Source organism: Lingula anatina, chromosome 5 (assembly GCF_051362555.1).
Source record: "Lingula anatina isolate TDL-2025a chromosome 5, LinAna3.0, whole genome shotgun sequence".
Classification (NCBI taxonomy): domain Eukaryota; kingdom Metazoa; phylum Brachiopoda; class Lingulata; order Lingulida; family Lingulidae; genus Lingula; species Lingula anatina.
The window spans coordinates 23,897,136-23,924,495 of record NC_141771.1 but is presented as its reverse complement, the minus strand read 5'-3'; the positions used below and the strand labels follow the sequence as shown (position 1 = coordinate 23,924,495).

The 27,360-nt window shown below is 38.2% G+C and overlaps 3 protein-coding genes across 3 annotated transcripts; all 3 read left to right on the top strand.

The window, feature by feature from the left end:
- Positions 1 to 797: 797 nt before the first annotated feature.
- On the top strand, positions 798 to 5,508 carry LOC147761954 (uncharacterized). Its single transcript, XM_087013774.1, has 5 exons — positions 798 to 935; positions 2,910 to 2,971; positions 3,354 to 3,453; positions 4,304 to 4,479; positions 5,060 to 5,508. Exons 1-4 carry the CDS (start codon positions 889 to 891, stop codon positions 4,470 to 4,472), a joined length of 378 nt encoding a protein of 125 aa, XP_086869900.1. The 5' UTR covers positions 798 to 888; the 3' UTR covers positions 4,473 to 4,479; positions 5,060 to 5,508.
- A 1,773-nt stretch (positions 5,509 to 7,281) lies between these two features.
- On the top strand, positions 7,282 to 13,741 carry LOC106160249 (uncharacterized). Its single transcript, XM_013536792.3, has 5 exons — positions 7,282 to 7,529; positions 11,238 to 11,290; positions 12,228 to 12,315; positions 12,676 to 12,852; positions 13,118 to 13,741. The coding sequence occupies exons 1-4, from the start codon at positions 7,480 to 7,482 to the stop codon at positions 12,836 to 12,838; spliced, it is 354 nt and encodes a 117-aa protein (XP_013392246.3). The 5' UTR covers positions 7,282 to 7,479; the 3' UTR covers positions 12,839 to 12,852; positions 13,118 to 13,741.
- Positions 13,742 to 22,493: 8,752 nt separating this feature from the next.
- LOC147761953 (uncharacterized) lies at positions 22,494 to 24,019 on the top strand. The gene is made up of 2 exons (XM_087014103.1): positions 22,494 to 23,424; positions 24,003 to 24,019. Exons 1-2 carry the CDS (start codon positions 22,494 to 22,496, stop codon positions 24,017 to 24,019), a joined length of 948 nt encoding a protein of 315 aa, XP_086870229.1.
- The last annotated feature ends 3,341 nt before the right edge of the window (positions 24,020 to 27,360 follow it).

Sequence of the window (27,360 nt, the reverse complement as noted above, 5' to 3'; positions counted from 1 at the left end):
TAAGTATGGGAAAATTGTTGTTTACTCCAGGAAAATTCATTCTTTGACCGAAACGAAGAGTAATTATCCCTTTAATCTATTAAACTGATTGCATTTAGGGAAATTCCCAGCGGAGTTGGATCGATCTACAAAAACCGATAGTTTCAATGGAAATGAGCCCGAAGATACCGATGTGAGACTAAGACTGGGTTCCCATACCTAGATCGACCTAACATGATCCACCCATCTCCTTGAGGTTTGTCGCTAAACTGTTTCAGCTTAAATGGCTTAGATGTCTGGCAGGCCTACTGTAGCTGCTTAACGATAGTTAATTACCACATAGCAGCTTCAGCAGGCGTGGCAGACATCTAAACCGCTTAAGTTGCAATTAAGCGAGAATCCCCTCGGGGATAGATCGATCCACAGTTAGTACGATCGGGTCTGGGAATGGTACCTCAATGCCTTATCGACTGTAATGTAAAAGAAGTCACAGAGGGACGTCACTACGATCTGCGGACATTTTTATCTACGGTCACAGGAAATGAAGTTCGCCCATGAAGGGCAAAACAAAAGGCAATGCGAACTATGTAATCGTTTTTTAAGTGTTTTTCTGCTTCTTCTTTATCTAGCTCCCGGCATTTAACGCTTCTTTATATTCTGTGCCATAAAACAGACCAGACTGTGCCCTACGCAACATCGATGTCGATATTTAAATTGTAAATTACCTCAGGACAGACATGAGCCGAGACTTGAAATTGACGTCCAAGGGAGTGTTTTACAGAGAAGGGGTCTAAAAGATCCCCTATAAAAGGGAAACAGACACCCTCCTGATGTATACTTATTGGGATCAGCTAGAGCTGTGGTGTTCACTGCGAAAGGAATCAACGAAGATTGCCGGAAACTCTAGAGATGAAGATTCCTCTGTTTCTCTGTGTTGTAGCTGTGGCAGCTTACCTGTGAGTTTCCTAAGTCGTAGCGAAGTCACGGTCACGTTTAACTGCTATTATTTTTTTCATATTTTGATAAAATGCGTTACGGTATTGGTGTCTATTTATTTTTTCCGGAAGTAATGAACAATAGAACATCAGGATGATGGTGGGGTATTCACTATAATGGTTTATTTAAGCTTTCATCGCATGCTGGTTAATTTGGTAAAGATAGTCCATATATTTAACAAGCCCAATTTGGAATTAACCGCTAACTGTAGTCCATACAGCACTAAGATCTAATAAACGGATATATTAGATCTTAGTACAGCATAAGACGTGTTTTGGTTATTTATAAAAAAGGTTTTCAAAACATTAAATAATGTTTTCTAGAATGTTATAAAACGCTTATAAAACCGCAGGGGCATCATTTTGCATGGAGTTAAAAACATCCATAACGTTACCATAACGTTATTCTATACCATCACTATCATGTAACCAGCTGATAACGTCGTTAATTTGTTATTTGGATTATTACTTAATAGTCCTATTTTAGATAATCACACGTTACTGCAAGGAAGGACACAACGCGTTCGAGCAGGCTGCTCCAAGCCTCCAACAGCTCCATACGTTTACAAGGGGAAGTGTTAAGCCAAATTGTTGAGTCTTGTAATAAACTTGTTATGGGATCGTATACATGGGATTGTGAAGTGTATATATTTTTTCTATGACAAGCTTGAAAAGCTAAACGTGTTGTTCAGCAGCTCCACATGGAGTTTCCACACCTATAGCAGCTCCATATGTTTAGCAGCCTCACGCGCTAAGCAGGGGAACTGCTTAGCCAATGTGCTTAGCTTGTGATAGACTTGTTATAGAATCATATGCTGGTGAAGCTTAACACGTATCTGAACGTGTAACACCGCCAACGTGTCTAGCTTTTTCTTCTGTGAAACGCTTGAAAAGCTATACGTGCTTAGCTTTCACACATATTTCTAAATGCGTATACGTGCCTAACGTGTGTTGTATGTATTTAAATGCTAAACACTGTATTTACAGCGTACTTCATTAATGAAACGCTGCTCTAAATGCAAAAAGCTTTTCTTTTCGATTACTATACAGCCTGTAAAAATTGGCAAATTAAGTATAATATTCATTTCAGTAAGAAAAATGCCTGTTTCTAGCTGCTGGGTAAATGTGAATTGTTTATTATATTTCAATTATATCTGAATGGATGTTTGTGATGTTATCCTGCGGATATTATATGCTATACACATGTAGGCCTATATGGTACTACCACAGACTTATACTACAGCGTGTAATTACCAATTTAATTTCTGGAGAGGCACGCATGGATTAAAAAGTTTGTAAGGGGCTAGACTTAGAGGCCATTCCCAGACCCTATCGTACTAACTTTGAATCGAACTACCTCCAAGGGGATTCTCGCTTAATTGCAATTACATTGGGCGGTTTAGATGTCTGTCACGCCTACTGAAGCTGATAGGGGGCAATATATTTTATAGCAGCTTTAGTAGGCGTCACAGACGTCTAAGCCACTTGAGCTGAAAGCAACTTAGCGAGAGTCCCCGTGGAGATGGACCGATCCTGTTAGATCGATCTATGGATGGGAACCCAGTCTTGGCCTGAATTAGTATTTAATTGTTTATTTGCATGTGTGACAGTCACTAAGACCAGTGGGTCTTATATACACTCTCTATACTGGAAGTTCACTTGAAGATGCAGTAGCATTTGGCTTTGCGTTTGGAATTCATTCTTTACGTATTTTACCTTAGGCTGAGCAACAACAACAATGATGAATAATTATAAACCTTTGCTCCATATAATTTTGATTATATATGCTCACAGTCTGTGAATTGGATGAAATGCACAATAACTTCTCTGTTGGAAAGTCAATGTCACTATTGAACTCACAAATCTACGTATATGAAATGTGTTAAACTGGAAGGAAATGGAAATATACAAGTATGCGTATTTCTTTGTTTTCAGACAATGCACAGGTGCTACGGTAATGGGCAGACGATGTGGTTCAAATCATTCAAGTAAACCATGTACGTTATCTCTGTCCCTCCTCTCTCTATCTCTCTCTTCTGTCTGTCCTATTTTAGAGTTAAATAGTAGTTATTGGTCATTGGCGCATACCCGACAAGTGGCAGAAAATATACACTTAAAGATATATAAAAATATACATAAAAGTCAATTTTTTACCACAAAAACCGATCAAATGCCAGCATATAATTTCAGCATATCCAAAATCATGACCTAGTAATTCCCGATCTTTCGACAATAATACCAATAACTATACCTACCAGGAAAGGCACATACTGTTAAAAAAACGATAACCTATTTTTATTCTGTATAGGTGAATATCGTATGGTTTCCTTGTCATGTTATTGGGAAAGGTAAAAACATTTGTATTTTATTGCATTTTAGTTGTTTGCCCTGACGAATACTTGCCTGGCGGTTCTTTTACCCAAAAGGTTCCAGTGAAAAATCCCAATGGTTACCCAAGCGAAAATACAGTAGTATCGAGGTAGCGTAAAAAAGAATTAGTGCAGCAGTGATGTGGAGCAAGTTTATTATACAGATGCAGTAAAGCCTACAGCACTTCTACGCCAAAATACGGTTGTACAGAGAGGAACATTTTATAATGCGGTAGATAAGTAGTATGATAGAATCAGATTGTCTACATATCTCCAAATGGTTAAGAACATAATTCCAGGTTGGTTTATAAGATATCGTCTATTTTCTCAGTTCGTGAACAAAGAGGTTTCTTTTTATTTATTTATTTATTTATTTATTTATTTATTTATTTATTTATTTATTTGTTATTTTTTTCACCAAAACAAACCTTTGGTGAAATTTGAGTTTCTTAATAGAAAAAAGCCCATATCATGCAGGGATACCATCAGAAATTCAGCGACATCGCTTTTAATTGGGGTTGGCCATATCAAGCTTGCGAATCAGTTAGTCCGAGGATCATCTGCTCTGAATGTGCTCTAAATCGGAAAAAATCTTAGTCGGAAGAAAAAGGAGAGGTCATATAGCACGCACCAAATGTATAGCCTAATTATGGTGTTGGGACAGCACTGAAAATACCATGTAAAAGAAAATCTCGGCTTTGGATCAGTGGGACGTTCACAAGACGAAAATATTTGCTTCACGGTGCATAAGATTTGTGTAACCTGAGATCGCTCCGTCTAGGAATATAACTAAATATAACTATAGATAAAAGTGAATGTTTGGAGAAAAACGAATATTGATGTGGTTCTTGATACACTGCAATTCAGCAAACAGACCCATTATATGTAAAGTTCGCACAAGTGCACTACAATTGCACCATTATTACATATTATCATCACTTGGTCTTCAAAACCTTTCAGCTACAGAATTGAACCCGTCACCTACGGACCGAGTAAAAAGCTGTACTTTGCTTACGATGGTGACAAGACATGTTACTGGCAGTGTGACAGTCAGGGGGTAGCCACACTCAGACCCTGCCCCGCCGAGACTGTGTTCAAGGAGAATCTGCAGACCTGTCTGCGATATTAGAAGCTATGTAAGTAACATTGGCGTTTTGGATGCCACCAACAATTTAACTTTATACATTATATACAATGTATATTGCTTTATATATGATATATTGTAGGTAGAACATATTCCGGATATCCGGATCTCTCTCTCTCTCTCTCTCTCTCTCTGGACTACTTAAGCTAGGTTCGTTAGCATTTCATCAGGTTTCGTTATGAAAAATTACTCATCCTTATCCTTAAATACAGATCAAATTTGAAACAGGACGATTTCCTGCTATTCATGACATTTTTTTCAATATTTCAATAACTGTGACGTCTTGGGTCCTGAATCATCCAAGTTGAACTCCGTTAGTCTATGGAGTCTTGGGTGACAATTGTGTATATTGCAAATATTTTACCAAACATTTTACCCAAGTCAAGAAATAGGAAGATATGTTATTTTTACTTTTAATCATAGGCGTGAAATACAGGAATTGACAACAGTTTAGTTATCTGTTACACTCGACCTTAAAGCAATGTTTTACCAACTGAGCTAAGATTCGAACTACCTGTACACGTGTCACCTTTAGCTTGCTTGCTAATTATTTCTGGCTTCATTATTTCTAGGAAAGATGAAACACAATTTACAAAACAGAACTTATTCAGTAAAATTATCGGCATCCGGTGGACAGCAGGAAACGTTCAATATAAGTTGAGGTCGAATATTTGGACAGATGAAGTCAAAATAGAAAAAGGCGCTCTACTACACATTATATATTAGTTCTGGAACAAAATGAAGACTTGACAATGGTTCACACAGGACGACTTGAAAAATTTTCTTGGCTAAAATGGATGACATTTGCTTTGCAGAAAAATCATTAATTTTTCTTCAGTACATGATTGCAATAATTTTAGTGTCGATAAAGAGTATCTGGTGTCGTCCTTTACATAGCTGGTTGAAAGGAAACACAAAGAGTAAAACAGCTTGAAATTATAATAATTCTTTGATTCATTAAGCTTCTCATATAATGTTTGTATTCACGTCTTGGAATAAAACACTGCTTCTACAAATGGTGCATGATGTCAATGTCTGTAGCCTTCAGAAACATAATGAGTGATAAAATACCCTCTATTCTAAGTCGCATTGCACTTACAAACCATTTTATTTTAAAGCATCTCTTTTAACACAGCTGAGAACCATTTATTTTTGCTATGCGATCTTTTATGTGACAAAAGAAGTGGGAAATTAAAAATTTCATAGGTGGTTAGAATAATCTTTTTGTATGAAATTTGTGCCGAAGTAAAGTTATTTGGTGATTTTTTTCCTTTACTCTAAAACACCGATTTAAAACGATATTGCTCAAGATATGCCTGGCCTAGTGACGTCAAGCGCATCAAATATTACGGCATTACATTGCGTGTGAGACGCTTTATTCTATCTAACATGCAATTGTCTGCCTACATGCGATCATATATGTTTATACGTTGATATTCCTTCACATTTATACAGCACTCCACTACTGAGCAATTATTATTTTAAAAAAAATGGCATTTCTCCCCCAGAGATGTTATGAGGAGAAAATATGAGGCGCAACTAACACACTATAGTGTCCGTCATATCTTTTATCACTGCCAAATGCACCCATATTTATCTAGAAACCAAGTCCGGAAGTAGCATATACATGTAGATTGCCCTATATATCACGTCACCGGAAGTAATGGATAGGAAGTAAGAGGATCAATGTATAACAATGCGTCGCACGGACCAAGGAAGAGATATTTAGTTTTTGGTGGTGATCCGGATCAAAAATCAATCAATGATCAATAATAAAAAATCAATCATCAACATAACTCATAACGTTATGGACCGATTTTGATGAAATTTTCAGGTTAGGTCAGAAATGGGTTAACTTAGAAGTGATAAGTTTTTGGTGGTGATCCGGATCAATAATCAACCTATTATCAATAATAAAAAGAATACTGTCTTGGCGGAGGTCTGCGCTCTCGAAGTGCTTTTCTAATTGTCATTCTATTAATTCCCCAAGGGCTCAATGTCACCTCCTGTAAAAGACATAACGACTTTTTAACATAACAAGCCTCACATATGAACAATTAAGCTGTTGACCTTAAAATTTTTGCAACAGAATGGCTTAAACGGAGCGGACGCATCAGAAATAAACGCCCAACTAATGATATATTAATGAAAATGCACAAATTGGAAACTCATTTAATAAATTTTGAGCTAAAAATCATTTTTCGCAAGTCTTGGAAGTAATGAGCTACTTGATCACATGTGACCGGTGACGACATACAAGCCTCCCGGAGGAGAGAACCAGCTCGTCAAGCGGTCAAACTAAATTACCATTATCTACAAGCACTGTACCCGTAAGATCACTTTTCAAACCCCTGATAATAATTTATACCCATCCACCTCTCGTACCTGAGAAGTTTAAATTCTCGTGAAGCCAGGTGCCTGTATACACAATTCTTAATCTAGCATTTAAATACCTCTATCCCAACAAGTATAAAATATTGAAGTCGCATGACTTGAGCGTATTTTAATCATTCGATTTGAGGCCCATGTTATCTGTTTAAAGCCAGAAAGAAGAGTCAAATTAAAAAAAATAATCTTCATCTATTCAATGTTGGGATGTCTGTAATGTAAAAGAAACCAGAAACGCCTCCGGAGTCAAAAGGTCGTTATCTATTACCAAACGACCTTTTGACTCCGAATGAAAGACAGAAACATTCCGATCTACAGTGAAATTGCTTTATGATTGCTTGACTCGACAGAGATCCTGCCTGCCACATTTTATGTGGAACTGGATGCTATAAAACAGAACCCTTAGGTGGCTTAAAAACGTATCTTTATTCATGTTGCGCAATTGCTTTGCAAGATAAACATGTTAACACAGCTATAAAACTAACAAAAAAGAGGGAGCGCTTAACGAACTTTGCAATAAAAAGGGGACTGAAAGCTGCCCGACGCAACACTTCATAGCATCAAGAAAAGACTGGAGAACTCACGACGACACAAAGACGCCAAGATGTTGAAGATTGCATTGTTTCTATGTCTTGTAGGTCTGGCAGTTTCCATGTAAGTATTCCTTATTGTCATTACATTTATATCTCCTGGGTGTTGTGACAGTGAACAAAGAGGCGTTGTGTTATCTGGAGATATTGTGGTGATTACTTTTCCATTATGTCTTGATGACTTCGAAGGATAGGACAATAACACATGTGACATGACATGACATGACTTTGATTTACGCCTGTGAGTAGAAACATACTGTATAAAATATTCAGTTTGACGTGCTAAATGTTTTAATTTAAATGAATGACACACCTGGGTGTCTTTGATTTAAAATGTGCAGATTCATTTTAACAACAATGGCATTATTGATACCATCGCCTGTTTTGCATTTATACTAGCTGAGAAATGCAAATTGATGTATGTATAATCAGCAACTGACCATGGACAATCGCCGATTGTACTAAATAGCCATGGCGCACGCACACACACACATACATGTACACACACATAAACACACGCGTGTGTGTGTTTGTCTTGTTTATGAAGCATAAATTTTATTTCCAACGTACCCGAATAATCACCATGAAATCAAACCGTTAGTGCCGTGCACTCTAAATATATGAGTTTTAACTTAAGAGATATTAACAGCTGAAATCAAGACACGCTTCTTTTTTGCAGGACCTACATGTACGTCTTGATTTTTCTATATATTGCATGGGACTTTAAAATATTATATCCAACAATGGGAGAAATAAAAGACCTTTTGTTCAGTTTTGAATTAACATCTAGCAGATTTGATTCAAGTATTAAACTTTTCAATTTCTACACTTTTAAAATAGAGCTGTACCTGACAGAGTTTTCGATCACATTCGTGATCTTCTTCAGTGTGATGTCATATGGGACGATCACTCCATATTGACCTTGCGCATGCTCAGTTTTGAGAATAACGCTTATGAATTATTGGGGCCAGGATACAATGTGAATTTGTTCAGTCACATTTTTGTAAAGCCCAGCTTGCACTATCCCCACGTCACTCTGCAGATTTCGAAAATTCAGAAAGATAAATTTTTGTGCTGTGTTAAGGCTGTGTCAAACTGCTCTTGCCACCTTTTGGCAACATTTTTTGCAACCACAAAATCTTGCGGTTGCTTGCAATCACTTTGCAAGCTAATTATGAAGCTATGTCGAAATTTGATCGGCAAGCAGTCGCAAACAGGTTGCAACAAGGTTGCAGTATGGTATCTGCAACCTCTTATAGACCATCTTCAAGTTACATGTTACCAGTCGCACACCCATATACAGCCTCTCAGCAACCACTTGGTGATTGAAAACCGGACTGTAGCAATCGCTTGTCAACTGGTAGCAACAAGGTCGCACAAGAATAAAAAAACCTTAGAGAGCAGGAAAGAAGGGAGAAAGAAGAAGAAGAAAGAAGAGGAGAACGCTAGGCAAAACTGACGTACGCGGTCATCACAAGGGTGTGAGGCAAATGTGAAGCGAAATGGAACTACTTTCGCCGTGCGTTGCTTTCTCCTCAATAGTGGTGAGTGAGAGCTACGTACAGGTAGCAAAACAAACTCAAGAAATGAGTACAATTTTCACGGCCCTGTACCTTGCACCTTGCAATAAGCGTTCCTGCTAAAAAAAGAACATCTCATTTGGCCCTTGCAACTCGCAAGGCAAACTTTCGTCTACCTCTACGACCGCAGGGGACGCATTAGCCTAAAATTCGTTCGTCCGGTTGTTACCGTGGCTGTACAGGTCGCCGACTGCTTTGTAACTGATTTGCAACCGAATGTGTGATTTCCCTTTGTCTTTGTAACCCCGGGCGTTTGCCACTTACAATACAGTCTAATTAAATCGTGATAGGTCGTGCGCACCGTGTCCTTTTTTACGTGCGCACCGTGTCCTTTTTTATACTCTCATCCTTTTATTGAGGATACCAAGCACTGGAAAGATGTTAAATTGTTTGTGTTGAAACTTTTTGTTTAAGAATATTGGACACATTTAACAATCTGTTCAATTAGTTATGGGATAATGTTGATGGTTAAAATTATGATATTAAATAGCAATTATACATTGCTGATTAAATAATTTTCCGTTTTCGCTGCATCGTGAATTTGTTTCATTGTTTACTTTGATAAAATGGCTTCACAAATTTTTAATGACATCCAGCGATTCATAATTGAGGTTTTCGGCATTTTACCTATGATTTTCGCAAAGTGATAAAATAAATAAGCGTAGCGTCAAAAAACCGTACATTGCTTTTTAGCCTCATATTATTATTATTTTTTTTTTTTTTGTTTCGGTTTCGTAAGTTTGAAATACGTGGTATATGAAAACCTTGGCAATTAGTATAAAATCTTGCCAGCAAATGCTTTGTTTTCTTTGTTTAAAATAATATAATTTAAGATCTTTATATTTAGAAGGCATACATGAGAAGTTATGGAAAAAAGTATTTGCCCAAACAGACCACCATTCAACCCCAATTTTATTGTAGTCGCTTGCAACCTTCCTGCGACATAGTTTCGAATGCCTGCGATCGGTAAAAAAAAAAAAAAAAAAAAAACGTTAGCGACCAAGAGACTAAAAAGCGTCAATCGACCATGCAGTTTCAACTGCAACCTAGCGACCTCATGCCGACTACTTGCGACTGAAAAATAAAAAAAAAACTTGTAAGCGAGCAGTCGACAAAATACTGTAAATCGACCGTGCAGTTGCAAGTGGTATGCTACTGGTTATAGCAACCTACTGACAACCAAGCAGAGACCGTTTGGCAATCTTTAGGATACCGATATTTTTCATCTTTAGTCGCACTGCTTGTCGGTGCACAAAAATGGCCTTCATGTGTCAACGATCGCAGGCGACCTGTTAGCAACCTTATGCGATCACTGAGGTTGCAAAGAGGTTGCCAAAAGGTTGCAAGCGCAGCCTGACCCAGACTTTAAGAAACCTCGATATCGGTTTGCGAACGCTTGGTTTTGAGAATGACGCTCATCCATAATCGGGATCAATGCACAAGATGCAATATGACCTGTTGTCGTTGGGATGGTTTACAGTAAAAAGGGATAATACAGTAGATATAAAATGCCTTGTAGATATTTCTAATTTATTTGCAATGGCTGGTTAATTGAAAACACAGTAAAAGGTTGAAGGTTTTTCCGTGCATTTTTAAGAACTTATAGTTCTCAGTTTTTGGTACGGTATATTTTGCCTTAGACGCAAAGTATATCCCATTTATATCAGATGCTGTAGTGTGGGGTATTTAGTACATTGTGGGGTGATTTTTTTTCGACTGCTAATCCTTTCTGCCAACAGATTTCCCATTGTTATACATTTTGAGTGCTTCGTCAAATGTTATGTCCGGGTATGTGATTACATATTCTCTTTTCTGTACTGTTTAAATTGGTTGCTTTTTTGATGTTAAGTAACACTCAGTATTGGCAGGCTCAGTCAGTGATAGCACCCTACGATGTAAATAAACATGCATTTCTTACAACTTTATTCATAGTATTTATAATACCTTTTTAGGTAATAATGGAGAACATACCTTTTTTTCATAATTTAAGTTTATATAAGCATTGAATGACGAATGGTTGGATGATAAATATGTATAACAATTTACTACTTTAGTAGCCATTGTTCAAAAGGTGTCTTTGTTAGGCGCTGTTTTCGAAACAGCCTCATAAATATTGATCGGCATCGGGACATTTTCATATGCTCATCTGTAAAAGAGTAGGTGCAGTTAAAAAGCCTTGTCTTGTTTTTCAGACAAAAACCGATGATGACCAAAAGATGTGCTGGAACTCACACAAAGAAACCATGTACGTTATCTCTCTCTCTCTCTCTCTCTCTCTCTCTCTCTCTCTCTCTCTCACACACACACACACACACACACACACATAAGCACAACGACACACATACACAATATTGTAAAAAACGCCGCATTCCTGGTTGCAATATGCCCCGTGTACCACAACACGCAGCCATACAAGGAGTCCCAGTGTTCCGTTCTACTTATAACACCTATCTTAGTTCTGTGCCCTCCACTTGTGTGATAGCTTACTCAACTGGAAATTCAGTAAGAATATAATAAACATTTTAATCTGCAGTGCTATCTGCAGAGTGTCGGTATATGTTTTAAATCATACTTTATCACTATAAGCATAACTTATAGAACCGAGTTTGTGGCAGTTTTGTAGACCTTATAATTTCAGTGTTAGAACTGGATTCCCACTTTCAATATTTTCAAACAAAAATACCAGGACAAAAACAAACACGACTTATATACTCATTACACATATAACTCCACACACTTAGCTATTAATAAATGTGTACATTCAAAAATGCCAACAAGTCTTAAAGTTTAAAGGGATAATAACTCTTCGTTGTGGACAAAAATTGAATTTTCCTGGAGTAAACAACAATTTTTCTCATACTTACCAATGGTTAATGAATCCATTTTTACATTCCTTGTTTTTTTCATAATCTCTTAAGATATTATAACAGAGTATAGCCATCAATGGAGCTCAGATATCAGAATAATAGCTGTAACTGCCGTTTTTGTTGTGAAACGGAATATATTATATTTCTTTGAGTTGTTTACAATGTTTTTATTGTGAAACATAGATCTCATTCGAAGAGTTATTATCCCTTTAATGAAAAAAATCAATTTAGTGAATTAAAAGTAATTTTTCCCATGGTATTTTTGCCAATTTGTTTAGATATATCAGTATATGTATTTATTTTATTCCATTCTAGCCGTGTGCCGTGACGAGTACTTGCCAGGGGGGTCTTTTACACAGAAAGTCCCAATAAAAGGAAAGGGTTATCATGGACAGACAGCTGGGTTGGTTGATAACATATCTTCTATAGTCATGTTCTCTTAATTCGTGACTAAGAGGCCGAGTTTTGTTTACCGAAGTAGCATCTATCGTCATATCATCTGATTAAATATAAAAAAGTTATTTTTTTACCAAAGTAAAAATATTACAGCCAAGTGTGCATAGTGTTCAAATGTGATCTTATTAAGAGAAAAAAAAACGAAGTCTTTTTACAATCGGCTTAGGGTATTGGGACAATCTTAATAAAAGAATGCAGAACAAACTTTATTTGAACACACCATATTTTGTGTGTATTACCTTAACCCTTCACTTCAGTTGGCCAACATTTCATATTTCATCGTCGCTTGGTAATTAACACTTTTCAGATACAGAATTGAAACTGTCACCTACGGACCGAGTAAAAAGCTGTACTTCGCTTACTCTGAAGACGAGACATGTTACTGGCAGTGTCACGTTCGGCCCGTGGCTATCCTCAGACCTTGTCCCCTGGGGACAGTGTTCAAGGAGGAGCTACAGGCCTGCGTGTAGTTAGAATACACGATGTAAGTAACACTATGTAAAAATGCGCACCATAGTCAATCTGGTCCTTTGAAGAAAGTATCAAGGGGTTGGACAGAGCATACTTAATAATAATATATACGCATGGAGTGTATTCATATCTTGTCTTTTGCTTCATCCCAAATGTGTACATACAATATAGCGCATGTGCTGAGTTTACTTATGGACCTATTTTAGTGTTAACTAACGAACCATATGTCTGCTTTAGCTTTCTTGTTAACCCGTTTTTCTCGTTTTAATTTTTTTTAGGAAAGTGCAGCTCCCGACCTCAATTTGCGCAGTAGATTCCTTGGCATCGAGCTAAAGTAAAATAGCTCAACAGGATGACTTTAACGCCAGCTTATAGCAGTTTCAGCTTTAATCCACTTCCGGTACCATAGAACCACCCAGGTTGCTTCACGTGTTGCGTAGACTTCAAAAGCAGTACCCCCGATATGTAGCAGCGATTGCAATTCATACGAACTTCCACGGGCGATAGAAAACACTCATTCTTAATTTACCTGATTTGTCGATTTTTGAATAGTTTCATCCAAGATTTACATTGTAATCCATACAATACAGGCGTGATTTTTGGAACAAAGCGATGACTTGAAATCAGTTCAATGCATACATAAAATCATCACTTTTGAAATTGTTTATTGTTGTTTACAATCGTTCTTATTTTGATGGAAAATTATATGTATAGTAAGTAGAGAATTTAAGAAAATTAAGAGTACAAGACAATCGTTCCTACTTTTACGACAGCAAGTTTTGGGTATCATTATTCTAACAGAGTTTGAATGGCATATAGTTTGAAATGATAATTATTTGCTGATTTCTCTTGCAATGTATTTATGCAGGTTGTATTGGAATAAAATCACTTGTTGCATTTAATGCTGACCTAGAAATCTGCACAGGACCTCTATGGAGTGGGCGTATTAACTTCTTTGGTCCTAAATCATTCGTTTTCTCAAAAAGCTCATTATAATCCTCCTTGTAGTTTTTAAACAATCTGGTATTTTGTGTAAAATTTGAGGTAGTCAGCAGCCGCCATATTGTCACTAATTTTTGCAGGAAAGCGCTATAACAGCATGTTTTCTTCACTCCTCGTAAGCCCCCGTCACACTTATTCGGAATCGGCAGGAATTAAGCAGAATGAGCCCGAATGAAGACATTTTAAAACTCGCACCACATTCGGCAAAAAAGTTCAAATTGACCTTAGTTCTTGTAAGAGTACAGTTGGAATACTCAGAATGCGCTTGAATTCGCATGGAATGATTCGTGCACATTTCGGCTGTATTAGCTCTCAAATGCAGTTCAAATCTAGTTGGAAAACTAGGAATATACCGTATAGCTAAAAAAAAAACACGACTATTGGTACGCGTATGATCGATAACTGATTTAATTCTCGTAAGATTACCATCCGCCCCCTTCCTTATGAATAGGTATTACTTTATTAATACAATGCAACCGTCGTGCACCCTGAGCTTCAGAGCTTACTTGACACTAACCTTTTCACTGTAGCCTATCTCCATCGTGTCAAGTAACCTCTGACGAAAATAGTTTGACCTAGTTTATATAAGCCAATCAAATCCATGTTTCAAAATTTTTCACCAAAGTTTGGTGAAAACGCTGATTAGTTAACCGTCAATCGGCAATCTTCGGCTGATTCCGCAAGCTCCATACTAACAACATAGTTATTGTCGAGTGCGGAGACATCCGAGTAGTTCCGAGTGTATTACCGTACACAAAGAAAGCAAGGCGAGTGACTACGAAAAAGAATGTGTTAAGTTATCTCTTGATTCTTTGCAAAATATGAGTAAATCGGAATTGAAACCATAGGGTCTAGCAGTTTGAGGCCCTGCATCATTATCTACTGAGAGACGATGTTATTTGCCTGCTGCCCACAGGTTACGGCAAGTCCCTGATATTCAGCCTTATCTTTGATTGGTCCGGATTTTAACAAAGCGCGCTTTGACTCGTTCGCGTTCATTGGCTAGATCGTTTAATGAGTCATTGAGTGCGGGCTTTTAAATTTGATTGGCGGGCGGCGGAGGCAATCGAATCTGGTCAGAGGTTACTTGACACGATGGAGATAGGCTACAGTGAAAAGGTTGGTGTCAAGTTAGTTCTGAAGCTCAGGGTGCCGTCGTGTAGCCGCATGTTAGAAGACAATGTTTGATTACGCACAGCAGTAGGAGGCCGCTACCCCTTCCCAGCAAGGAGTCAACACAGCAGCGCGTAACCCGGGGTTAATTAGGGGTTATTAGCTGTCCACTTATGATCGGTATTGTTCGTCTTGATTGCAGCACACTTCCTACTCACTATTGGTTCGACCGCCTCTTCTTTAAATGCTCTCTCAAACCTTTCCTCAGTCAGCCGAGAATGGAAACACGTTTATCTGCCGATAAACTACGTCGTTGATGTATTATTCGGCATCATTCTACAGTGGGTCATAAGGCTCTATCTATCATTTTTTTCGTCTCGCATTTTACCAGATTAAGCTGACGCTCGAAAACTAAATTTAATGAATATTTTTCTCACGTGCACCGTATCCAGCTAATTTTACGACAATAACTACCACGGCACCTCCGCCATTTGCAATTGTAGACGAACCACGTGTTTCCAACTGATAGGCCAATACAACTATACCAGACCCATTGTACGAGAAAAGACCGTTTATATTTAATGAATTAAAAAACATTTGAGGATTGCGATTTTCTATTGATATACTATCGATGGTATCCCTGTATTAAATCATCCACTGCTACCCCCTCTTTTGTAGTGTAGCATGACTCGTATCACAAGATGGCCTTAGAAATGAAGTAAGACAGGCCTACACTCTGATAGTTTTTAGTCTATTATTAACCCTAATGTCGTTGCTTGTCATTCATTCTAGAACTCTCTGAGCCATCGCAAAATTATTTGCCAGGACATTTAAAGGCTACTTCTTAACGGATTTTTTTTTTTTATTTGCACTGAGTCCAAAATGTTCGAGGACGTCTCTGTCGTTATCGCCGTTTCTCGGACGCAGTCCCAGACAAAGGATCGGAAAGTTTCTAAATAAAAGAACTTATAAATGCTGCCACCAGCCATCCTTATTGTTCCTAAGTAAAGAGAGGCGATAATGATCTTTTCTCTCTTCTAGCTTAGTCTGTCGACTAAAATGAACAAGGTTAGGCCTACAATGCAACCACCTATTATTACGACCATTAATGAGGTTCTTTGCTACACTCCCTTTCTTCATGATCGCGAAACCAGTGGGGTGCTGTGTTTTAAATATATAAAAAAGGGTCTCGCGAGGTGAAGCTATAATAATGAAATAAAAAAATCCAATGAATAGGCCTATCTAATAAACCATGAAGCACGTAGTCTAGGCCTCTTCTTTGACCGACATCACATTTTTACATTCTTTGTTTTAATAAGAGGACGAACGTGGTCTAATTTGTCTTTTGGTGGTGTGTGATTTTGCTCGAAGTAGCGGAGTCAAGTAAATCGGTGATTTACCGTTGGTAAGAGTAGCGATCATCGCTCCTGCGTCCTCATAGATTACTTTCGAATCACCCGTAATTAACGCAGTCAGGAATAAGCGCTCAAATAGGGGTTTTTGTATCAGGGAAAAGTTTAGTATTAATCTTATGTTATTATGTATCTGTATTATGTAATCATGTAACTCATTTTCCCAAGGCAACCACCAATTATGACGACCATTAATGAAGTTCTCTGCTACACTCTCTCCTCATGATCACTTGCTCGATCGTGAAACCCTGGAGGTGTTGTATATATATTTGGGGTAGTTTACTATAGCATGCTACACTCTCCTCATGATCAGCTGCTCGATCGTGAAATCTGGAGTGAAACCCATGGTTTATCTAACAATGGTTTAAATAAATAAAAAGGGTGTCACGGAGGTGAAGCTGCTTAACTCATAAGAATAACGAACGAAAAAATACGATGAACATTTAATAAACCACGAAGCACGTATGTTTTGACCGTTATCGCCTTTTTTACATAAGATGTCTCAACAAGAAGGCAGATGTAGTCCAATTTGTCTTTTGTTGGTGATTCTGCTTCAGGTGGCTGAGATTAGTTGATCGGTGATGCACCGTTGGTAAGAGTAGCAATCATCACTCCTGCGTTCTAACGTAACGGATTACTTTCCAACCCCCCATAATTAACGCAGCCAGGAATAGGCGCTGAAATAGGGGGTATTAAATCAGGAATTAATTTTTGTAATTATGTATCCATAAAATAAGAATCGTAACATTATCACGTATTTTTCCTGATGGAAAATATCATAATTTATGCACACTGATCGAATTATAAAGAAAATCTCCAGATGTAAACAAAGGTCAGTCAAGTATCACTCATCCCAGGCTGCAGGGCAGATATAGAGAATTGAATGAAGCGCCAGTGATCTGGCAACCCTTCAAATTTGTCATAATGATTCATGGGCAAACAATAGAAGCATGATATTAACACCTTTTACAGTGTGAATGACGACACCTTATGAGGCTTTAGTTTCTTCCCCTGGGTTGGTATTACAAAGTAAGTATGTTGACGTAAGTGTGTTGACTTTTGCATGTTCAAAGGAACAATGGAAATGTCATTTCAAAACAAAGAGCCACATTTCCCTACTTAGGTGGCCAAAATATTGTCAATGAAACGCAAAAAAGACAAAATCACCAGCTGTTACTGACTGAGTCTAACTCAAATGCAAAAAGGTACGCACAGCGACAAAGCGCTACTGTAAACAATGACCCGACGATGAGATCAATAAGATGTATAAAATTACTATTTGTACTATAAAACTGTACCCCTGCCCCTACTTGTATATTATTACGCACACAAGGCCACCCTATACCAGAGTTACAGATTGATTTTTCATTACACAGTCTCTTGCACTGAAGAAAAATACTCATAATTAATTTGCGGCCCTAGTAGAGGGTCTTCTCTCGCTTTCTCTCAAATCAAAATAAACTAGCAAACATGAAAATTGGCAAAATGTATTAGAATGTAAAGTGTTGCGAACCCTTTAAACAAGGTGAATGGTAATATGCACGTTTAGACAAATTTTAATTTTAATTTCAATTAAATTTGATTTTAATTAAAATTGATATTACCAAAATTAGTAAATGTCGTTTGCGTCATGTATCAATATTTTTGCGCATAATAGTACCTACGTTATAAACATTCAGCAAAGATATTTGGAAGGCCGCTCTTTTGTTGTTTATATCAAAGGAAAACTATTTGATACCCATCGTATCAATCATTATACCATGATAAGAGATTAGCATACTAATTTATGTCCCCAGTAATAATAACTTTAACAATAACAACAAACCTTCCTACTGTGCTTTCCGTTGCAAAAACAATTAGCCACGACTGTTTTATATATTAATAGATATTTATAATAATGACAATTTCAAAATCTTCAAAAGTACCAACAGGGACACGAACTCCCGTCGGGTAGGTTGCAGACTACTCAACGACGTTAACCGTTGTTCCACCAATTCTATTGTTCATGCATTCAGATATCGACAGCTCTGTATTGCCGCGCATGCCGAAGCTTTGCGGAAATTGCCGAAGGCTAGGAAAATTCTTCAAAATATACTTTTATTACATTTAATCAAATCCAGACTATCTCCCACTGCCCTGAGGTATGGCTAAAGGCTTTCAGTTGTCATCAGACTTTGTAATTTGGGAGAAAAAAGTGAAACAGTAACTTCTGGTGATGAATAATAGGTAATAGTGCTGCAAGGTGTTGTTTTTTATCCCTGATGTACGAGTAGCTTTTTCTACAGTTTCTACAATTCTCTTAACGTATGAAAATATGCAGGTTTTCTGATATAATAAGACTTTGATAAAATCAAAACAAATAATACTTTTAAAGTCGAGAGTCGGGATAAATATCGGCAAGGTGGAGATATGTCCCGCCGGCGCTTCCGCAACAGCAAGACTGAAGGACGCAAGTTACAAAGCAAAACATGTTTAGTCAAGTTAAAGACTTAATTACCGGTTTAACTTCGGCGGCAGTGCCTACTGCTGTGAGCAACATGCGCTGTCCATCGTAATCCCCCTATCATTAACACTGTCGGGGACGTGCGCATTAGCGCGTCTGATGTAGACAGCGTGTGCTATTAAAGTGACCGGGGACTTATTAGCTATAGTGTATATAATGCTGTCAGAAGGCAGTCAGAATATTTAGAATATACTTTGAATGGCGTACTAGTGTAGTTCGATTGCTGGCTAAATTAATATTTCAGCTCATTCGAGGCACATTCGAAACATTCTGGAGGGATTTTAAACCCCCGTCACACTAGAGGCGGAATGATCAAGATTGGTATCGGAAATACAATTGTTTGTGCATTCCTGGATATTCGAGGAGCATTCTAAAAATTCCGAGTGCATTCCAAATATTTTTACACATTCTTGTGGCCGGCTCGAATGTTTTGCTCATGTCAAGTGGAAAATTATCGAATGCCATTTGAACAGTATTCTAACTGCACTATGACTGCATTCTAAATATTCTCACGGCATTCCGACAGCGTTCGAAACATTCTGATCAGTTACCATTTCAGTTGTTTTATTTATACACACTGGACATCGTGTTACATTCTAGACAAACTAATTTTTCAATTAATTTATTCCAGCTGGTTCTGCTTGATTCCTGCTGGTTCCGGATACGTGTGACAGGGGACTTAAGTCACGTACCAGTTCGAATAACCCCTTGCATGTGATCACAATGTTTTGAATGTTGCCAGAATACCGTGAGAATATTTAAAATGCAGTTATAGTGTAGTTAGAATACTATTCAAATGCCATTCAATAATTTTCTACTTGGAATGAACTTCGAAAGTTTTTTTACATTCGGGCCGACCACAAGAATGGGTAAAACTATTTGAAATGCACTCGGAATTTTTAGAATGCTCTTTGAATATCCAGGAACGCACAAATAATTGTATTTCCGACGGCATTCTTGCTCATTCTGCCTCTAGTGTGACGGGGGTATTACATGTTATCATTCCAGAAAATAGCTCAAATAAGGGCAAAAAAAAAAAAAAAAAAAAAAAAGAGATCGAAATAAACGTCTTAACCATTTTATAAATAACTGCTCAAAGAAGAAAAAAAAAGATATTACTAAGATACGCATATATGCGGTTCTGAGCCTTTGGGGTAAGAGAGATATGAACTGTATATGTGGGGTTAACGCCTGTAAACGAAGAGGTGAACAGATGTCGGAAAAAGGTTAATGACAGAGCTTTTGTTCCTTAATGTTTTCTGTAATCCCCATTTTTTTAATTAAGGAAGATCGGTGTGTAATTGGAATCACACTAGACAATCACATGTCTCACGTGCTAACGTTTTATCAAGTGAGATTTCATGAGAAATAATGATAGCACTCATAATACTTATTTTCGTTGTTTTTCCTACATTAACAGTCTTTTTGTCACTGGCTTTTGCACAGCAGTACTTATGAACTGTGTTTTGTGTCTTACTTTTGTTCTGCTTTGTGAAGTTTTTTACTCGGCGGACATAGTTCCTTCATTGTTGTCAAAGATTTGCGCCACCTCACATTATATATTAGATGCTCGCTCTTTTTAGTCTTGCATTACAGGCAATGTCTCGTTTTTATTCTATATCGATCATTTCCTTCGATTACTTCCTTTAAACACGACCAACAGCGACAAGTTGAATATAATGGTAAAGAAACATTTGGTTTAATTTACACTTGCATTACACCGGAAGACACGTTGCGAATTTTGCTAAGCGTTCCTTTTGAATTAAAAAAGGCGTCTCTCTTTTCAATTATATATATCGATGAACTGATAAGCTTGTGCCGTTTATCCTTTTCTGACCCGATGTCATTGTGTTAGCATTAACCCATTTGTCGCTCTAAATCTACGTCTCAACTATCACACTAGTAGCTATCGCCTTTTTCTCAACTGAATGCAATTCAGCTAGAAAACTAGTTAGGAAGTAACATTTGAGGTAGCAGAAAGATGGGGGATATAACCACAACAAAATACCACATTGCTCGGATGAAAATTGAAACGGGGTGATCGGGCGTAAAGGCCAAAATCACGTTCTTGAAGTTGGGCATCGAATGGCTGTGGTGTTGGCCAGTGACATATCATTGCATAAACTTATAGTATGCATAGTAGCCCGTAGCACCCCTCTCCCGGCACGCGTGCGTATTTAATTTTCTGCCTCCGACATCTACACATGCACACTTGGTTGCATCTTTTTTTGTCAGCATTGAGGGTTTGCATCACCTTACTTCAGAATTTTTTTCCTTAGAATCCGATTGGGCCTCATTTTGTCAGTGTGTCAGGTGCACCCACCTTGTTTAAAGCCGCACGGAAGTTTTTTAAATCTCTCAAAATGTATCAAGGTAAGTTCTTAAGATTTGTGTCAGATTTTTGTACGTGCCTCAAACTTAGTGGGGAATTTAAAACAGGGCAACTCAGACGCTCGAACGCCGCTTGGTATTGTGCATAATATACACGCTTTTTTTTTCTTCAAGATGCAAGATACGTTGGTTACCATCGAGGCTGATAAGGTAATAACAACATCAAGGGTTTAAACGTTTTTGAAGTCTAAATTATAAATTTAAAATTGGAAAAATTAGCAAGAAAATATTTGGTAAATATGACTGAGCGATATTTTAAATGTGAGCAAATATTTAGGTAAAAATATGATGAACAGAATGAGTGAGTACCTGTTCATTTATCCTAAGCATATTTTTTACTTAGTAAACTTGGTGTGAATTAATCATTATTTTTTGTGTTCTCGCACAATTTGTTATAAAAAAATATGTGTAATGAAAGAAGAAATGCAAAGCTGTTCCATCACCATTTTTATTTCCATCTTTTCACAATATCTTCCAAGATTTCTACGCTAAAATATCCCAAAACAAACAATTAAAATGAAAAGAACCCCAATAAATATTAAATAGTATTAATATCTTCCCAGATAGCTATATTGAAATATACCAAAACTCACAATTATAGTAATTAAGATACCACCAATTAACATGAAAATTTAACATGTTCCCGGATTACTACAGGTGCATCCAAAAACAGAATTAAAGTAAAGAAGGACTCTGTTGTCGCTTATGACAACAATTTGCGTTTACAATCGTATCACTAGTCAGCTTTGTATTATTATGCAAATCATTTACTCTGTATATATACTGTATGCAGCAGTTCTGGGCGCGGCCACGTTGTATTTGACGAGCGAAGGCTCAGGTCGCCGAGTCTGAAGTTTTAGTAGGCAAAATTTGTGGATCAACATTTGGACGGGAAAGCCACATTTCTCTGTACGTATTGTATTCAATTCTATTGTTAATCATTTGCACAACATTTCCGTTTCTTATAATTAATTTATTATTTCTTTTTATATTTGTATTCAATTTATGTTATATTTGTGTATTTTGTATAATTAGTTTGGTATTTATATTTCATTATTTTGTTATTTTTAGTTTCACCATATCCATGTCAGTGTGCGTGAAATAAAGTGTGAACATTTCCCGTCGTTTGTTTGTTTGTTTGATGTGGGATCCGCAACAGTGAAAAGAGAAATCTAGACATTGGACAACTGAATTCCCCTAAGACGACACCATCTCCATGTAAGAAACTACAATATGAGTGAAAGCAAGGATCAAGAAATCGAGAAGCTGCGACTCGCACGTAGGGCACGGAAGGGCGCTGTTACACGAGTGATTGGGGTGATAGAGCGTGCTATAGCCGCGGATGAACCAAAGACTGTCGACGCAAACGTTAGTAAGTTGAAAGAAGTGTTTACAAGCTTTGAAAACTGTCATGATGCGTATCATTCTCTACTTGAAACTGACTCTGACATTGAAACCAGTGAAGCTTGGTTTTCTCAGGTACAAGATAGCTACATAAGAGGTATTGGAGCAGGTGTTACTTACATGAAAAGTCTAAAACCAGAAAGTGAATCTGAACAATTATCTGAGCAAAAGCTTATCAATTTACTTTCATTAGCAAAGGCAGAAATAGACACATTTTCTGGAAATCCATCTGATTTCTATAGCTTTTGTGCAGTATTTGACGAAACTATTGACAGCAAAATTGATGATAAAAATGTCAAGTTGACCAGGTTATTGCAATACACGTCTGGTGCTGCCAAAGATGCAATAAAAAATTGTGTTTTAATTGGTGAATCGGGTTATGATAAAGCACGGGAAATTTTGAAGGCCAGATTTGGTAATGATCACTTAGTAGCCCAGCGAATTATTAATGATCTCAAATCAGGCAAAACTGTAAATACGCCAGATGAATTACAAAAATTGGCAGATGATTTGCAAGTTGCTAGTGTCACTTTGGAAAAGTTAGACATGCTAAGCGAGGTTGAGAATCAAAAAACAATCTTAGATATTGTGAAAAGGTGTAGAGTAAAGATAGTAGACAAATGGCGACATAAAGCACTCAAAATCAAAAGTGTTGAGAAAAGGTATCCCACATTCTCACAATTTGTAGATTTTGTGTCACAACAAGCAACAGAGGCCAATGACCCGGTTTATGGGGACAGTCCTGTATATCATCCTGGCCGTAAGTCATCTAGTACTTTTACCTATACCGCCCAAGGGCCCATTGACCCCCCTTCTGAACCCCCTGTTCAGCGTGATCTCCCTCCATGTGTTGTCTGTCATCAGCCGCATGATTTGTTTCATTGTGAGGTCTTCAAGGCAAAAAGCGTTCAAGCTCGTTTTGATATCATAAAGCAAAATCGCTTATGTCACAATTGTTTTTCAGCTGGACATTTTGCTAAAGATTGTCGGAAAAATACTGTGTGTACTGTGCCAGGTTGTGGACGTAAACACTCAAAGTTTATTCATTTCGGTCAAAGTGAGAAGTCGTCCTCCAAAACCGCAAGTAACGGCATTTCAGACACCGTGACGAACGCTAGTGTTCACTCTAATTCCAATCATGTGAATCTGCCCATTGTGTCCGTCAGAGTAAACGGACACGTGATAGCCTCCGCTCTTTTGGACAATGGTTCTACTTCAACATTTATTTCTGAACGTCTTGCAAATGAACTTTCTCTCAAACACTCACAAAGCTTGAATTATCAAATGAACACGTTGAGTTGTTCACAAAGTACAAAATCTCACGTTGTGTCATTTCAGGTGTCACCTGTTCATGATTTGAATGTCTCCTATTGTTTGTCAAATGTGTTAGTTATCCCACAAATTCGTGTGCGAGCGAATTCGCGAGTTAACACTGATGCGTATCCGTATTTGAAAGATATACCTTTCAGTAACACAGGATCGGGTCACGCAGATATTATTATTGGAATGGACAACGCGCATTTGATCATGCCGTTAGAAACACGTTGCGATGAAAGCGGAAATTTGAAACTTTACGCGTCTCGTTCGCGCTTAGGTTGGACATTGAACGGTCCGTTGAATGAAAAGTTGGCATCTGACATTTCAGTCAATTTTCTCTCGGTTGAAGAAAATATTAAGAATTTATGGCGACTCGAAAATGAGAGCGCGGTTTCTTTCTCGCAAGAAGATGGAGAAGTTTTGGCCCTGTGGGAATCGACTGTTAGTGAGGAGAACGGTCATTACGTGTTACCGATACCGTGGAAAACAGGGTGTCCGAAATTTCCGTATAACAAGAACGTGGCGATCAACCGCTTACACAGTTTAGAACGTAAGCTGGAGAAAGACGGGTTATACGAAAAATATCACGACAACATATTGGATTTGATTTCCGATAGTTATGTTGAGAAAGTCCCAGATGATGAAATTGATCTGCGCGACGGCACAGTGTGGTATATTCCGCACAGACATGTTTTGAATCCCTCAAAACCTGAGAAATTGCGAGTTGTTTATGATTGTGCGTGCAAATGTCAGGGTGTTAGTCTAAATTCTCAGACCAAACAAGGCCCAGATTTCATAAACAAGCTGTTAGGTATTTTGTTACGATTTCGTCAACATAAATACGCGATAATGGCGGACATCAAGGCCATGTACTATCAAGTTATGGTGCCCGAATGCGATAGAAATTCGCTCAGATTCTTATGGCGCGACGGGGAAAATCTTGTTCACTATCGCATGCGCGTCCATTTGTTTGGTGGAAAGTGGTCAGGGAGCGCAAGCTGTTATGCTCTAAGACGCACAGTAAAAGACCATGAAGTCACAGAATTGATCAGAAACACCGTGTTGAAATCTTTTTATGTCGATGATTTGCTCAAATCCGTGAAAACCAGAAAAGAGGCTCGTGAGGTCATTGAAGGCACAAAACGCGCGGTGAGCCGCGGCGGATTCGATCTCACTCAATTCGTAGTAAATGACTTCGAATTAAATAAAGCTATTCCTGTTGATGACAGAGCTAAAGAGGTGAAAGAATTAGCGTTCGATTCTCATGCAAAAGCTCTCGGGATTAAATGGGAAGTCATGCCTGATTATTTCTATTACATCTTCAGACTCAAAGAAAGCGCGATTGTTACCAAGCGTATCATTCTCAGTACAGTTGCCTCGATGTATGATCCTCTTGGATTGATATCTCCTGTCATCACACGCGGTAAAATGATATTTCAAAAGGTAACGCGGTTGCGCGAAGGATGGGACACACCGGTGCCTGGTGACTTGAGTCTTGAATGGCAACGTTGGATTGAATCTTTGAAAGATTTACACACTCTTCATTTTCCAAGGTGTGTTATTTCGGAGACGAGTTATGCTTCCGAGGTGCATATTTTTTGTGATGCTAGTGAAAAGGCTTACGGAGCTTGTGCATACCTTCGATCAGTCTGTAGTGATGGCAAAATCCGTATTGCGTTATTGGTAGCTAAAAGCAGATTAGCGCCTTTAAAGCAAGTCACTATACCGAGACTGGAACTTACTGCATGTGTTGTCGCTGTTGACCTTGATCGGTTAATCCGCGAAGAAATGGATGTATCTTTGTTGCCTACTACATTTTGGAGTGATAGTGAGGTCGCGTTGGCTTATATTGCAAATGAAACTACGCGTTTCAAAACGTTCGTGGCAAATAGGGTGTCTTACATAAGACAAAATACCAGTGAGCAACAATGGCGACGGATTCCCGGCAAATCCAATCCAGCCGATATTTTATCGCGAGGAAGCAATGTTGATGAAATGCCTGAAATTTGGATGAACGGTCCCGCGTTTTTATCGGAATTCAGATCAAAATGGTCCTGCCCAAAGTCTTCTCGGGACATTTCTAATGATCTTGAAATCCACACATGCACTGTCAGTGAACAACTTGAGGAAGCTGTATCCGAAAGAGATGTCTCACCTTTACAAAAGTTATGGAATCATTATTCCAGTTTTTACAAGCTTTGCAAAGCTGTGGCGTGGCTTTTACGATTCAAAAGACATCTTCGTGGAAAAGACATCATAAAAACGAACGTAACGGCATCCGAGTTGAAAGAAGCTGAAGATTCCATTTTCAGAGCAGTCCAAAGCGAAGTATTCGGTCGTGAAATTCAATCTTTGAGTGAGTCCGGCGTTATTTCGCGATCGAGTGCAATCTACAAGTTATCTCCTATTGTGAAGGACGGGATTTTAGTTGTTGGCGGTCGGCTTATTCATTCATCATTAGCATGTAAACAGCCCCCCATTTTGCCCAGATCTCACAAAATTTGCTCTTCAATCATTCGCGACTTTCACGGTGGAGCACATATGGGAACTGAGTGGACCCATAGTATTGTCCGGCGGAAATACTGGATAGTCGATGGAAGAAATTTGGTGAGGAAAATCGTCAAAAACTGCATAATCTGCAAAAAGCTCTACGCGTTACCTATGTCGCAGAAAATGGCGGATTTGCCCGAGGACAGGTGTAGCGCAGGGGGGGCTCCTTTTGATATTGTCGGCATCGATATTTTCGGGCCCCTTGTTGTGAAAGTAGGACGTTCTGACGTAAAGCGTTATGGATGCATTTTTACTTGCTTCAAAACACGGGCGTTGCATATTGAGGTGTTGGAAAATTTGAGTACCGACGCGTTTCTCAATGGGTTTTTCCGTTTTGTCGCGAGAAGAGGATGTCCTTCCAAACTTTATAGTGACAATGCCACGAATTTTATTGGTGCTCAAAGTGAGCTAGCGCGAAGCTTACGTCAGCTTGACAAGAGTAAAATACTTCGGGAAACAAGACGCAGAGGCGTCGAGTGGAATTTTAACCCCCCACATGCATCCCATCATGGAGGGATCTGGGAACGCATGATAAGAACTGTCAGAAAAATCCTGACAGCACTGTTGTCAAATGTGTCTACCAAGTCATTATCTGATTGGGTATTACAAACAATTTTATGTGAGTGCGAAAGCATTATAAATGGAAGACCCATGACAAAAGTCAGCACTGACTCAAATGACTGTGACGCTCTTACTCCTAACCATCTGTTACTACTCCGTAACAATCCCTCTCTTCCTTGGGGTGATTTTGAAATAGCAGATGCGTATAGACGGTTGTGGAGACATTGTCAATTTCTTGTTTCCCAGTTCTGGAAGCGATGGACTAGGG

What these genes read in the sequence shown, in the direction of transcription:
- LOC147761954 (XM_087013774.1), top strand. Translation starts at nt 889, where the DNA reads ATGAAGATTCCTCTGTTTCTCTGTGTTGTAGCTGTGGCAGCTTACCT. An exon ending in GTAGCTGTGGCAGCTTACCT is followed by an intron (nt 936 to 2,909) that starts GTGAGTTTCCTA and finishes CTTTGTTTTCAG; the next exon opens with ACAATGCACAGGTGCTACGG. An exon ending in AAATCATTCAAGTAAACCAT is followed by an intron (nt 2,972 to 3,353) that starts GTACGTTATCTC and finishes ATTGCATTTTAG; the next exon opens with TTGTTTGCCCTGACGAATAC.
- LOC106160249 (XM_013536792.3), top strand. Translation starts at nt 7,480, where the DNA reads ATGTTGAAGATTGCATTGTTTCTATGTCTTGTAGGTCTGGCAGTTTCC. An exon ending in GTAGGTCTGGCAGTTTCCAT is followed by an intron (nt 7,530 to 11,237) that starts GTAAGTATTCCT and finishes CTTGTTTTTCAG; the next exon opens with ACAAAAACCGATGATGACCA. An exon ending in AACTCACACAAAGAAACCAT is followed by an intron (nt 11,291 to 12,227) that starts GTACGTTATCTC and finishes ATTCCATTCTAG; the next exon opens with CCGTGTGCCGTGACGAGTAC.
- LOC147761953 (XM_087014103.1), top strand. Translation starts at nt 22,494, where the DNA reads ATGAGTGAAAGCAAGGATCAAGAAATCGAGAAGCTGCGACTCGCACGT.